General features: G+C 41.4%; 1 protein-coding gene across 10 annotated transcripts in view; it reads right to left on the reverse strand.

The window, feature by feature from the left end:
* LOC311159728 (ankyrin repeat and KH domain-containing protein 1-like) overlaps nt 1–13,577 on the reverse strand; it is a 100,703-nt gene that overhangs the window by 31,148 nt on the left and 55,978 nt on the right. For 9 of the 10 annotated variants that reach the window (XM_084215976.1, XM_084215975.1, XM_084215974.1 and 6 more), the window contains exon 15: nt 5,839–6,582. The exons of the other annotated variant lie outside the window; for it this stretch is intronic. In XM_084215976.1, the coding sequence (XP_084072102.1) occupies nt 5,839–6,582 (744 nt within the window). The remainder of the gene's footprint in view (nt 1–5,838; nt 6,583–13,577) is intronic. 10 annotated transcript variants of the gene reach the window in all.

Consider the following 13,577-nt stretch of genomic DNA (forward strand, 5'->3'; position numbering starts at 1 on the left):
CACTGACTGGTGTGTGCTTTTGCTTCAGTAATCCCTGCTGATAGAGGAGCTGGATTTCACAAGTATTGTCACTGCTGGATTGCCAAATGTCTCTATTGTGTAGCCTCATCAGCTGGAATACCTGGTGAGCTTTAGTTATTCCAAAACACACAGTACTTAGCAGCATTCCTGGAAGAAGCAACTAAAGGAAAACACTAACAGCTACAGGTAGGAAACAAGCAGCAGCAGCATTTTGCTTTTGTCCAAGTGCTAAGGGAAGATGAAGGATGAACTCAAACCTGTGTATGACCTAGAGAAAAATATTTTGCAAACCAGCTCAACGTTCCTCATTTCATTGACAGATTGCACACCAGCAATTACTCACAGGAAAATGGTGTAGATGGAAAAGTCATAGCAAAAGCCCCAACATGACCATTAACGCCACTAATGCAGCCCACAGAGCTGCCAGTGCCTGACAAAGGAAACACAGACTGAAGCACAGCAATGGGTCACTTCCACTGGGTTCTGGAAACAGGGCAGGGGGGTCACTGAAATTTGGGGAAGTTCCATTTTCAGTTGTATTTTCTAAGCAAACATTTCTCCTTGCATAGGCAAGACCAGCATTAACATGTGGTCAGCACCTTTAGGCAATGAAGTACCAGATCTGAATTCCTGTTACAACCTTCATGAGCAAACCAGATTTGTATTAAAAGTTTCAAATACAAAAGCTCACTATGGATTATCACTCACAGCAACAAATGAGGCATTAATTAATGCAACACGATTGTTTTCTTGCTCAATACACTGAAATAACTGGATTTCTACAGATGACTCCTTCCAAAAGACCATATCACCCTGTTAAGGATTTATGTTAAATCAAGCTGGTCCTTCCTCATGGAAGACACTGGCTCAATTTTTACAGCTCTTGCAACTACAGGTACACATAAAACCACATACATGTGCTGTGCGTGCAGAACAGGGTGTGCAGAGGGACTCCAATGGAGCCAGTTTAAGGGTTTTAAAGTAATATATTCAGTGTTGTTGTCACAGTTCCCACTAATTCTCTGTATTTCATAACCACGATTGAAAATATTAAAGTATTTATTGCATACTTTGGATTTTCATCTTGTGTTTGAAGTATACAAGTGTGCACCACACACTTCAGATGCACAGTAATAACATTAAACATGAGAGAGAACACCAAAGGCAGTAGAAATGAAGATAAACCCTGCACTGACACCCTGAAATATGGTTTAAAATAAAATCTAACAAATATTCCTACAACACCCACCAACTAATCACCCCCTGTAAAACTACTGAGCTCACAAAATGGCAGATTTTTCAAAAGGCTGTTTTTTATTTCCTCAGTGTGGACCCAAGCTGGACCCATGGAGCAGCAGCATAATTTGTGGTCTGGGGAGCAAAAAAAGCCTGAGAACTTCTGCCTCCATTTTCATGGGGCTGATTTATCCCAGCTCTAGTTACACAGCAAAATCCAGATTTTAAACTTGAAAATGATCTTGCAGCAATGGTTCCACCATGGCATAAACAGGGAATGTCTGTGGTACCACAGCTTAGGAGTGAAAGCAGCACTGAACTGCTTGCCCTCGACTCCAGGGAAATACCAGTTTTGTGATAGAGTTTTAGATGTGTCCATAGACTTCAGTATTCAAAAGATTTCCTTATAGAAAAAAAAATTACCCTAGACATGACAAAATCCAGGTTTCCATGCCCTGCAAAGGGTTTGCAATGGTCCAAAGGTCTGTGTTTGTATGAGCTGGAAGCTGAATGCTTGTCTTTAAAGACATGGATGATTATTTTCAAAATCAAAGTCATTAAAAAATATCAAAGGAAACATGAGTAAAACAAAGAAAGCAAGAACTTGGTATTTTATCCAAATACAACTCTGGAGCATTGACAGTGCCTGGAGCAAGCAGCTCTGGATGAGATTTCAGCTGTAGGCTGAAACTGTGGCTACCCAACTGCTGTCATGACATGAGCACTGGCATACAGAAATACTGGAATTAGATTTCAGTTCCTCTTTCCTCAAAGGAATTGGGATTTTCAGGACAGAGAGAATCATCCTTTTTCAAGCCTGAGCAGCCTTTCAGCCTGTCCAGGCAGCTTCTCAGCACCTGCTACTGCAGAGGCTTTGGCATGTTGGTAACTGCGGCTACTTTCACGGCTCACCACTCATTCCTCACTCCAGACTGTCCCAGTAACCAGTTTTACTCCAAACACCAATCCTCAGCACAGTAACTCAGATATCACCTCCCAAATCCTTACCTTAAAATATCATAATTCTGTATCACCAACTACAACCAGAATGTCAGAACGAAACAACAAAGTTTCTCAGAATACACCTGAAATTTCAGTTTGGAAACATCAGCTCACAGGACGAGAAGGGACAGAAAAGCACACACAGTCTCTGGATTAAAATACCAGCTGAGCAAAACAAAGAGAAACAAAAATATTCCAACCAGAGACAAACCCCAGCAACACAGAAAAGTTCCTCACTTTTAATACCCTAAACCAGCAAACAGCCCCAATTCACATACTACAACTAAGAAATTTGCAATGGAAAATGGCAGAAGGTGAACTGAAATGAAACTACAAATATGCAAGACAAGAGGCTCAAAGAAACCAGATTGATACTGAGTAATGAAAATGATATCTGTGTTCCAAATTAATTTATTGGTTTCCCACTCTGAACTGCACCAAGTCTGTCTCTTTTGTAAACCTGGTTAAAATTTTGACCGTAGTAAGTCACATCTTTAATGCACTATTAGGTGCAAGATTTTTGCAGCAGCACATCAAAATAAACTTCAGTACAAACAAAACATTCTGGAGTGGAAAGAGCTGCTTCATTTTTAGGTTTTAGCTGACTTTCCAAAAGGTACTTGGTTACTTCTCTGTAGTTTTATGGAAGAGGGGATGTGTGCCATGGCTCACTGACACTTTGCACCTTGACATCCACCACCTAAACACCTCACAGCTGACACATCCTGCCAGCAAAACTGTAAGATAAATACTCCATTTATGTATATTGTCACTGTTAAGTTGGCCAGCAAAATACAAATTTGTAGTTTCATAGAAATTGAAATTCTCCCTTACAACTGGTCCCAGCTGAGACTTGGAAAGATTTGCCTCCCACATCACAGAATCCCAGAATGGTTTGGGTCGGAAGGAACCTTAAAGCTCATCTCATTCCACCCCCTGCCAGGGGCAGGGACACTTTCCACCATCCCAGGTTCCTCCAAGCCCCATCCAGACTGTCCTTGGACACTGCCAGGGATCCAGGGGCAGCCACAGCTGCTCTGGGCAATGTCAGGGCCTCATCACCCTCACAGGGCAGAATTTCTTCCCAATATCCCATCTATCCCTGCCCTCTGGCAGTGGGAAGCCATTCCCTCTTGTTCTGTCCGTCCAGACTCTTGCTCCAAGTCCCTTTCCTGGAGCCCCTTTAGGCTTTGAAAGGAGTCTGAGGTCTCCCCCTGAGCCTTCACTTCTCCAGGTGAGCACCCCCAGCCCTTGGAGCATCTCCGTGGCCCCCTCTGGATATCACCCCTGCTAAGAGCAACAGTAAAAGGTATTTCAGGGCAGAGGGAAAAATAATTTCTGTTCTTCTGAAGTAATCCCCAACCAAACTGAAATACTCAGAAGGAGTAAAAATGCTCATACCTCTTCTAAACCCATGGTCACTCACTGACATCACTGCAGCTCCAGCAGTGGGACCAAGGGGAGCCCTCAATGACACCCTGAGTGGGGGACACAAGCTCCCTAAAACCCAGGCTTCCCAGGCACAAGCCCCTGAACCGTTTTACCTGGCATCTGTAGTGGGGATGTAAAAAAAGATCTTGTAACAGCTTTTATTGCTCAAAAATTCTTTATAAAATTAAGGACTATATGGTAAGTTTGTTGGAAAAATGCTCTTTAGATATGGATCAAAGAGTACAGAATATGAGTAGATAAATTTACCGTTTCTTTTTACATGGCTATAAATTTGATATAGGATTATAATTTACATGGAGATCACTTTTACACAGTCTGGATTTACAAAGTGAGAAAGATATCTATCTTCTGACAATTTTTTTTGGAAGGAAGTGAAAGAGACTAATGAATTTCAGAAGAAAATATACTTCAATAAAGCAATCAATACATTTTTGCAGAAGCCTCTGGAACTCAATAACTAAAGACTCCTCAAGTTGCATTTTTGTAAATGTCATTTCGAATGCAGAAGATGGTGCTATTTGTAGTGATTTTTGAAATAAGTAAATCTCATATCTTAGCAAAAAATGTCTTTAACTACTTAGCAAAACCAGTAGCTGTTTTCAGAAAGCAAACCAATGTCTATTCAACTTTCCACAATTATTTTTAAGATACAGTTTTTCTGGCTGCTTGCAATCTTTTTTTCCTGCAGCACAGTTCTCACACTCATCTGGACTGCAGCACTTTTCAGAGTGGGGACACTGAGTTTGTGGCTGCAGAATGAGCTGCTGACCACGAGAGGGTACAGACTCCATGGCCTTGTGCCAGACACGTTCAACTCTCAGCAGCAGCAACTACACCTTGTTGATTATGTTTTGTGTTAGCCATTCAAATTTTCCTCATTATACACTCCAGTATTAAAATTTTGAGTAATAAAAACTGAGAATGTTTTAATGTTGGCTAGGTATTCTAAAGAGCACCACAGAGCAGGGAGGGAGACTCAGAACAGGAGGAATTAAAACTGATGCTGTATAAAACAACTGGAATAACAGTGAGGAGAGGACAGGAGCTGGAACAACCACCCCACTACTCCACCAACTCTGGGTTCCCAGGAGGTTGCAAAGTCTCAAGTACTCTTGACTTGCATGAGCCTGATGCAATTACCATTCCAAAGGCTCCCAGGAATGGCTGGCCAAAGATCTCACTGCACACTTCTACAGCCTTGACATCAGAGGACACGGCAGTGACTACGAAACGGAAGGGGCAGGGGGAGACAGACAGGAAAATAATGGGCAGGGGTACAGGCACAAGGTACAAAGAAAAGTTGAGAAACACTGAATTAAAAAAAAAAAACTACAGACCAAACAACACTGGCTATATCCTACATACCTCCAGCAGCAAACCTCAATCCTAGTCAAGTCCAGGGAATGAAGTGACCCAAAGTGATCCCTGTTTCTGCACAAGGGCACTCACACAACCCGATGTGTGGGCATTCCCATTCCTCTTCACACCGTACCAACACGTGGAAGGATGTTGGGGATTTTGCTTTTCATCCAGCTAACAGGACACGTTTTTGCCATGTGGAACATCTAACCAGCAGATATTCCTGTACAACACCCAGGGGTTAGCAGGGACTCTGCAAACACAAGCCATCACAGAACGGAGGGGTTGTGCGTGGATTCCAGGCTGTGTCCCTTAAGCTCCAGCAGCAAGGACAGGGATGTGTTTCTCCATAAAAGTGACAACAATTTGGCTCTTTCTAGAGATGGCTACCACATTGAAGAAAGTCACTGATAAGCCTGCACAGAAAATTCTACAGAAGATATAATTCTGCCATGCTTTTGGGTTTCCTAATGGGCACTACTAATTACTCATGATGAGGCTTTTTAAAGAAGCACAGAAAAAGATGAGGCCAAAGGGGCTTAAACAGGTGTCCAGTACAGGAAGTTTTGCATTTTGAAAAAAAAAGATATTTAAAAGTATCATGTTAGAATTGGAAGTCACTGTTAGGATTAATAGCACTAATCAGGAACTTTATTCTTAAGCAAGTATTCCCAAACTGGAAAACCCCAAGACGTATTTGGAGGGAAGGAGAGAGAGGGAAACTGAGCACACAAATTAATGCAAAAATAGGTATATTTCTTAACCCACCTGCTATTAGGTCATCAAGAGTGTCGGTAAGCGTCTGTGCTGGAGTGGCAACCATTAATCCGTCTGGTTCTTGAACTAAGAGCCCCTGCCCAGCAATCTGCTGCTGCTGTCCTACATTCTGCTGATTCCCTAATGCTTTCTGAAGTTCAAGAGACTCTGTCCCATTATAACCTAAGTTACCAGAAAAATTACATTGCGGTGCTGGCAAAGGCTGGATAGGGACAAACTCTATTTGTTCAGCAGGTGGTGGAGACTGGTGTTGCTCATCATCTTTAGACAAGATTGTGTCAACCTGAGGTAACCCTGAAAAGTTATCCTCTGGCAGACCCTTATCAGCTTCCACTTCTGGGAAGACCCCTGTAAGTGAGCACTGCTGCTGCAGGGCAGGTGGTGTGTCTGTCTGACCTTTGGTCTCCAAATATTCTTTGGTAAACTGCTGTTGGGTTTTCATCTGCAACTGCCTTTCCACCTTCTGCAGCTCCTTCAATATTTTCTTCTTCTTCTGTACTTGTTCTTCTCTGTTCTTTTTAAGTTCTTCAATCTTATCTTTATTTAAAGGTTCACCTTGAATTAATTCCAATGATTTAAGTTGTGCTTTTTCAATAGCACTAATTCTCTGTCCAAGTTCATTCAGCTTGCCTTCAGTCTCTTCTACTATGCATTCCAAAGGCTGGTATGGGTGAAAAGGTGGCAGTAGGTCCTTATCTGCTACCTGCAGGGAACTTGACTTCTGCTTGGATGCACCTAAGCACATGAAAAATGTTTGAAAAAATGCCATGCTGAAGATACCCCAAACCTCCCCTCTCACCCACCAAAAATAATAATAATAAAAAAATAAAAATAAAAAAAATCTTTACAACTAACACTGCACATCTGTCAAAGCACAGAAAGGTAAACCCTACACTCCATGTTAAGACAAGAAAGGACAAAGCAGATAGATGGAATTTTCAATATTGATCCTCATATGATCCCTTTGAGCACAGCTATTTTAATCTTATAAGGAACTTTGACAATTTCTGACATGGGTGACAATGCACTTGGGAAGGGGAATCAGCAAGAACAGCAAGGCAATTTACATGATCTACTGAGTTCCCAAAGTTCTTCTGTGTGTGCAGAGCTTAAAGTAAGAGTATTTTCCAGAGGCTGACTTCCAACAGGAAGGTTAGGAGCAGAAGGTTGAGAGCAGATTAACCTGACAGTAAGATGATACTTTGAATTAGGATTTCTCCAAACATTGTAGCATTCACTTTCACATTACAAGCAGAACCTGCCACTGTAAACTTAGTGCTTTCAAGTGGAGTGTGAAATTTTAGCACCTTTTTGAAAATTTTGGGACCAAACTAACAACTTGCTCACTTCCCTTTCCAGCCACAAATGAACAATTCTGTTCATTATAAAGACTTAAAAAATAACCTTCACCAAGGCCCACCAAACCTGGGCAGCCCTGCCCCAATTACTGACTGCCCTCAAGCAACCCGTGGCTGCTTTCCCAAAAGCCACATCTTACTGAAAGGAATCTATTAAGTGCTGAAATTTTACTTATTACTTCAGTGTCAGACTTTAATTACAAATGTGAAAGTTTTAGCCTGATTAATTTTCTGCACTAAACTAATACTCATTTGCTTTACCCAAACACTGATATATGGAGCCTTCAAAAAAAAAAAAAAAAAGGAAAGAAGACTTGAAGTTTTACAAAGCAGACTCACATAATTAATCACTAAAAGGGGAACTAAAATGATGCACAGTTTGAGCCATGGTTTAATAAAGTCACCTAAACATTACACAGTTAAGTAAAAGTCTGGATGCAAGAACTAAGCCATGGATCAGTCACCAGCTCTGGAAGGATTAAGTTTCCTGAAAACACAGATTTATTACTCTCTGGGCCATCCTTCACCAATACACTAACTCACAAATAACTTCACTTTGCTTTGCTGTCAAAATAAGACTCACATACACCTCTCTTTGAAATGAATCTTTTTTGGAGGAACTAATTGTAAACCAAACAAACCTGAGATTTTTCTCTTATAAAGAGAAAGAACAAATATGAAAATAGAATTGGACCAACTCTGTACCGCACACCTTCAGCAGACTCCTGGGAGAACAAACCATATCTAATTATCAGAAACAACAAGAACCTTACTAATCCCAGGAAACAGCCCAGAATCCCACAGCCAACCTCCAACAACCCCAGAAAACAGCCCAGCATCCCACAGCCACCCTTCAGGATGCTCCTTCTGCAGCTCCATACTCTGTGCAGCTCAGCAGTTCCAGCTGAGCACCTCTCCCCACCACTGTTACTTTATCTCTGAACCAGGAGTGAGTCCCCAGGTGATTTCTCAGCCCACAATGAGGAATTTGGTGGAAGTTCAGTGATCCCTGGCTTTGTGCTGGCTGGTGGCTCTTTAGCTCGAGCCTGCTCTAACCCATGGCCCCCGTGGCTTTGGCATGCACTCAGGATTATCCTTTAATTTTAACAATTGTTATTAACAGGTTTGTAAGACCACTCTAGAGAAATACACTTGCACTCGTCAGAAATCTCTGAAAGGCTCGTCTATATCCTTGTTTTGAAACTAAGCTGTGCTGCATTGCTATAGTAACCAAAGTGCAAATGAACCCTGCCCTCAACTGAGGTGGGAACCCTCTGTCCTGCTCTGCTTGCTGTCACCCCTAAGGGTCCTGTGTTTATCATTCCCATCCTCACACAAGGCATTCCCACAGCCCAGCAGCTCTGGACACCTTCTATCATTCCAGGAAAGAAAAGGTGCAGTCCAAAGAGCCTCCCATATAATAAAGTATCAACGTTGTCCCTCTCAGTCAAGTCTGAGCTGGGGAGAAAACAAGCCTGTCATGGGAAAGCTTTTCTAGGAGCACAAGAGGAAGGAAAGAGCAGAAGCACAACCCCAGCTGGAGAGCTGAGCTGGGCTGAGGAGCCAGGGCTGGGCTCAGACAGCAGCTCCAACCTGCAATCATCACAGAAAGGTGGGACAGTTTCTGAAGACTGGTGTTAGGAGACCAGCTGGACTCTCAAGTTCCAGAAAAGGTACAGAAATTTACATTAATCAGCTGCTAATTAGATAGCAGGGCCACCTTTCAGGTTCCACATCACCCTTTCTATGCCAGAAAACATTTGCAAACTGTAACTGGAGCTACTGGAAGAGGATGAAGGGTAGGAAGAAAGATCTGCTAAACCTGACATGTTCACCAGAAGAGTCAGGTCAAAGCAGAGGTGGAGAAGCTACACTGTTGGTAGCTTTGAATATGCAAATATTGGATGCACTAAAAAGTAGCATTTCCTGGTTTATCCATATCTCCTCTATATTACAAAATCCTGAAAAATACTGTGTCCATTTTAGTACATAATTATGAACACACAGTTTACACTTCCACTTCTGAAATACATCAATTCAGTAAGACTTAAGAATCCAATCACAGGCCAGATCATGATCATGTCAACCTTCAAAAAAAATTTATTTTGTACATTTATCTTTTGGGGGCAGCATCAGTCATCTACACAATCAACCTACTACCAAAATTACACCTAGCAACATTAAATTGTCAATCTGGCCTCTAAAGCAACTATTTTCATCACTTTTAGAAGACTTGTTTAATATGAAAGTAAGTTAATTAGACTGAAGATGACTGAAATGCAGATGTTGCCACACAGATACCACCTGTCATCCAGTACCATGGTTACAGGAAAAAAAAAAAAAAAGATGAGCAAGCCCAGAGTGGTTCTGGGCATGCTAGGAAAGTGACAGAGTAAAGGAGGGACTGATTCCCCAATTTTGTGAACAGTATCAATAATTGCTCTTTTATTTGCACTTCCACATTCCCACAAGTTCTGGTTCCTACCCTGCCCAACACAGTCTTCACCACAATTCCTGCAGAGCACGCTGAGATCTTCAGCCAGGTTTGTGACCACCATTTATGACTCAGGGTAAGCCCTACTCTGCCAAACACAGCTTCCCATCCACTCCTCTGATCTCCACTTCTCTCCAGGGAGTGACAGCAGTTTCCTATGGCAATTTCCTGTACTTTTCCCATATATTTAAGATCATCTCCCACAGAGCTGAGTTGCAACAGCCCCCTCACCCCAATGAGCCTCATCATTCCTGGTCTCTTGAGCAGACAGGACACCATGACCAGGTTTTAATGCTTCTGGCTGCAAATAACATTTGAAGTCCCTAAACACTGTGAGCAAGAACCTGGAAAAATACCCTTCAGTTCTGTAGTCCTCAGGTGGCTTTCTCAAGCAATTGAACTCTTCTAATTTGAATTTCCTTGGAACACATTCAGTATTTATACAGTTGCTGCCAACAAACAAGTCTGATACTGTATTTCCTCATGAGTGGTTATGATTCTCAGGAGGGAAGGAAGGAATCCTGGTTCTCAGGGAAGTTGCTCTTCTAGCTGTGATTTATAATCCATAGGATGTCACTTCTCCCAGGAAAGAATTAATTTATCTGCCTTTCAGTTGTATTATACTTTATATTTTATTAGACAAAATTCTTATTCTCAAAATTCTAATTTTATTAGACAAAATTTGTTAACAGCTCGTTAATTTCAATTGTCATTATCAAATGAAAAAAAAAAAAAAAAAGTGGATCAAAATCCAAACAGAAAAGTCCAAAAGATTTTTTCCAGCATAAAAAAATGGTAGAAAAAAGTCAGCTGTGTGATACACATTTTTACATTCAAATACATCTTCTCTGCTGGAGACCCTGTTAGATAAATCTGTATGAATCACCATGTCATTTGTGTGCTCTGCAACAGAATTGCTTGTCTGTTGTTCTTACACTTGAGGTTTCTTTTTGTAAATTTGATTGCACTCAGAAGTTGAGAGTTCAATTTGCAGCCTGCAATTAAAACTCACCAGCCTCATCAACATGAATAAAATGAATTCAATATTGAATTTTCATGAAAATTCTGTGTTTAACTATTATTTGTATCAAAAAGAAACTCATCTCTAAGGCCTTGGAGAAACAATCAATCAGTTGCTCCATACACACACAAATGCAAAGTACAATATTACATAATCTTGCTAATTTGAAAAAAAAAAAGCCTACATTTCCCAAGAAAATTAATCTGCTACATGGTTTTTCATACATAGAGAATTCTTCTTTATAAAGAAGAGGTTAATTGGTAGAAGGCTGAAGGATGAGTTTGAGCATGTTCACAGCATCCCTCCTGGAACCATAGAGTAATTTTGCCAGTCTCTATCCCTCCTGCAGCTGTTTCTATGGAAAATTGCAGGGAATAGGTGCAATGCTATCCAACAGGCAATGGTTACACAGCTGAAAACAAGCCAAGCTGAGCTCAATTTTCAGCCATTCAAAAATCTCAGTTACTTTCTAATCTTAAGTCTTCTTCCCAAGTTTCCTCTGGTGGGTTCATGGTATGTAACTGGAAAATTGCTAAGATGTAATTGAATTAGTTGATGGTAAGCAGGTGACTGAAGCTTCAAAGGAGCAGAATTTCACAAACCACCGTGAAAAGATTGTTACACATTTGTGCTCCTGGGGACCTACACATGTCTGGGTGTCAAATCACCTTCCTTCACTGTGGAGGACTTGGAGAAAAAAGGCTTTCAGTCTCCAAAGAAAGTATTAGTAAAGTCCAGAAGTCAGGAGGCATAGAAGGTGAAATGTCCCTTGGGAACTCATCCCAGATACCTGGGCTAGCTGCTGACCCAGGCAGGAGGTTTCCAGGAGGAAATGGCAAGAATTGATCAGATGATGTTGAAGCACATTAAACAATGAACAGGCAGCTGGGACTGGGCAGTAGAAAAATCTGGTAAAAATCAGAATGCAAAAGCTGGAAAACCAGGAATATCAATTTGCCCTACTAATGTTTTTACCTGCAGGAAAGTCATATAACTTCCTAGTGTTACTGTTACCTGGCCCCTATTTTTATTAAATCACACAATGCATGAGATCTCTGCTGAGATATACAACTCAGTATTAGGCATAGAAGTCAGATATCAGATTAAAAAGAAAATTTATTGAATTTGTATTTATTGAAGTTACATAGAGTTTGTTTTTCTTCCCCTTCTCCACACCATCAGATTGTTAGATTTAGCATGAGAATCCAGGAAATACCATATGTAGAATATCAAGGTGAGAGAGCTTAGAGATTGCAGAAGTACCACTCAGCCTTAGGGGAACTCTGCTCTCCTTCACAGGGATCAAAGGCAAATGTGGGCAGCTTTCACCTGAATAAGTCTATTTGGTCTTGTGTAATTCTAAAAAAACCCTGCACCCCCAATGAGAACCACTGCAAGTTACTGCCCACTTAAAAATGACACTAGAAAAGTCTAATGACAGCATGTTGACAGGTTTTAAATACTCCCTTTAGGCCAATTAGTTCATTTGTAAGCACAATTTCAAAGAATGAAGTAAAACAAATCTAGAGAAAAATATTACTGAAAACCTGATACCTCCTTCTCCAAAATCAGACTGCTTTGAACTTTGACACGTTTAAAAACAGCTGATGTTAGTAAAAATATTTTGACTAAGAAAACAACCCTGCTCCTTTCCACAGGCTCCCTGAGCATCCTCTGTTGTCCCAGCATGTTTGGTGATGATCTAGAGCATGCTCTGTGTTCCAGCCCTGCACAATGCACAAGGCTCTGCAGGAACCATTCACAAAGTAGAGGGGATTATCAGCAGCTGGCTTCCTGAAGAAATCCAGCAGCATTCCTTTGGACTGTTCCCTGGGCTGGGCTCCAAGCCCCTCTCCCAGGGAAGCAGGTGCAGGGCCACGTGGAGCTGCAGCACAGCCCTGCACTGGATACACCCTCAGGCCTGTGGAAACAGCACACTTGGGTTTTGTACCCAAAAAGCTCCTTGTGCTGAGCTGCTGCACCACAGCTGCTGCTGAGCAATCCTGCCCCTCTTCAGCAAGGGCAGAATCCACCAAGGAAGGGATCTCCTCCCTCTCCCTATGGAAGCAAAAGGAGCTGAACTGGGATTTCTTTTACATGACACAACACACACATGCTAAATGTAGTGTACTGAGAACAATCCTTCCTAAGCAAGCAGGAGCTGAGGTCTGGTCCATCCCACAACTAATTCTGCTCCTTTTTTCACCTGATTTTTCTTCAGTTCTTTCCAAGTTATCATCTTGGTGTGTCACCTTTATCTAAGCCTCTCTAGATACACTGTTGCCTCTGAAATGTTTCTCTTTTCTTGGTTAAACACTGATATTAAATCCTTTGCCAAAGTAATTATTCAAATGGTATTGATCCCATGTGCCTCCATACTTTACTGAAGGATAATAATAAAATTCAAAATTAGACCATAAATTCCTCTTTAAAATCTCATGTCATATCTGAATTGTAATAGGAACTCTTAAATGTGCTCAAGTTTTACATCTGACTTGCCAAGAGCTCTTCAGAAAACAAAGTGTCACTATTGCATTTCCTGCAAAACTCACACAGGTCCATAAAAAAAATCTTACTGTGCTAAGGTTAAGGAGGCAAGGTACTGCTCTCCTGCCTCCCAGTAGTTCTCAGTTTATACAAAACCTCAGTGGCTACTTCTGATTGAAGGCAAGTAATTGTTCTGCCCCAGATAAATCATTTTGTTATGCAAGAACTTGACTGCTCTGCTGCCTTGGAAATAATGCACACCTCAACTCACCCCCTCTTTTGCCCCTCCCAAGAAGTTCAGTGATGGAAGACTGGTGAATTAAAGCCACGTGTGTGTAATGAGTCACAAGTGGCAGCTCAGCACAGCACA

Source organism: Fringilla coelebs (assembly GCF_963513975.1).
Source record: "Fringilla coelebs genome assembly, chromosome: 15".
In the NCBI taxonomy this organism is placed as follows: domain Eukaryota; kingdom Metazoa; phylum Chordata; class Aves; order Passeriformes; family Fringillidae; genus Fringilla; species Fringilla coelebs.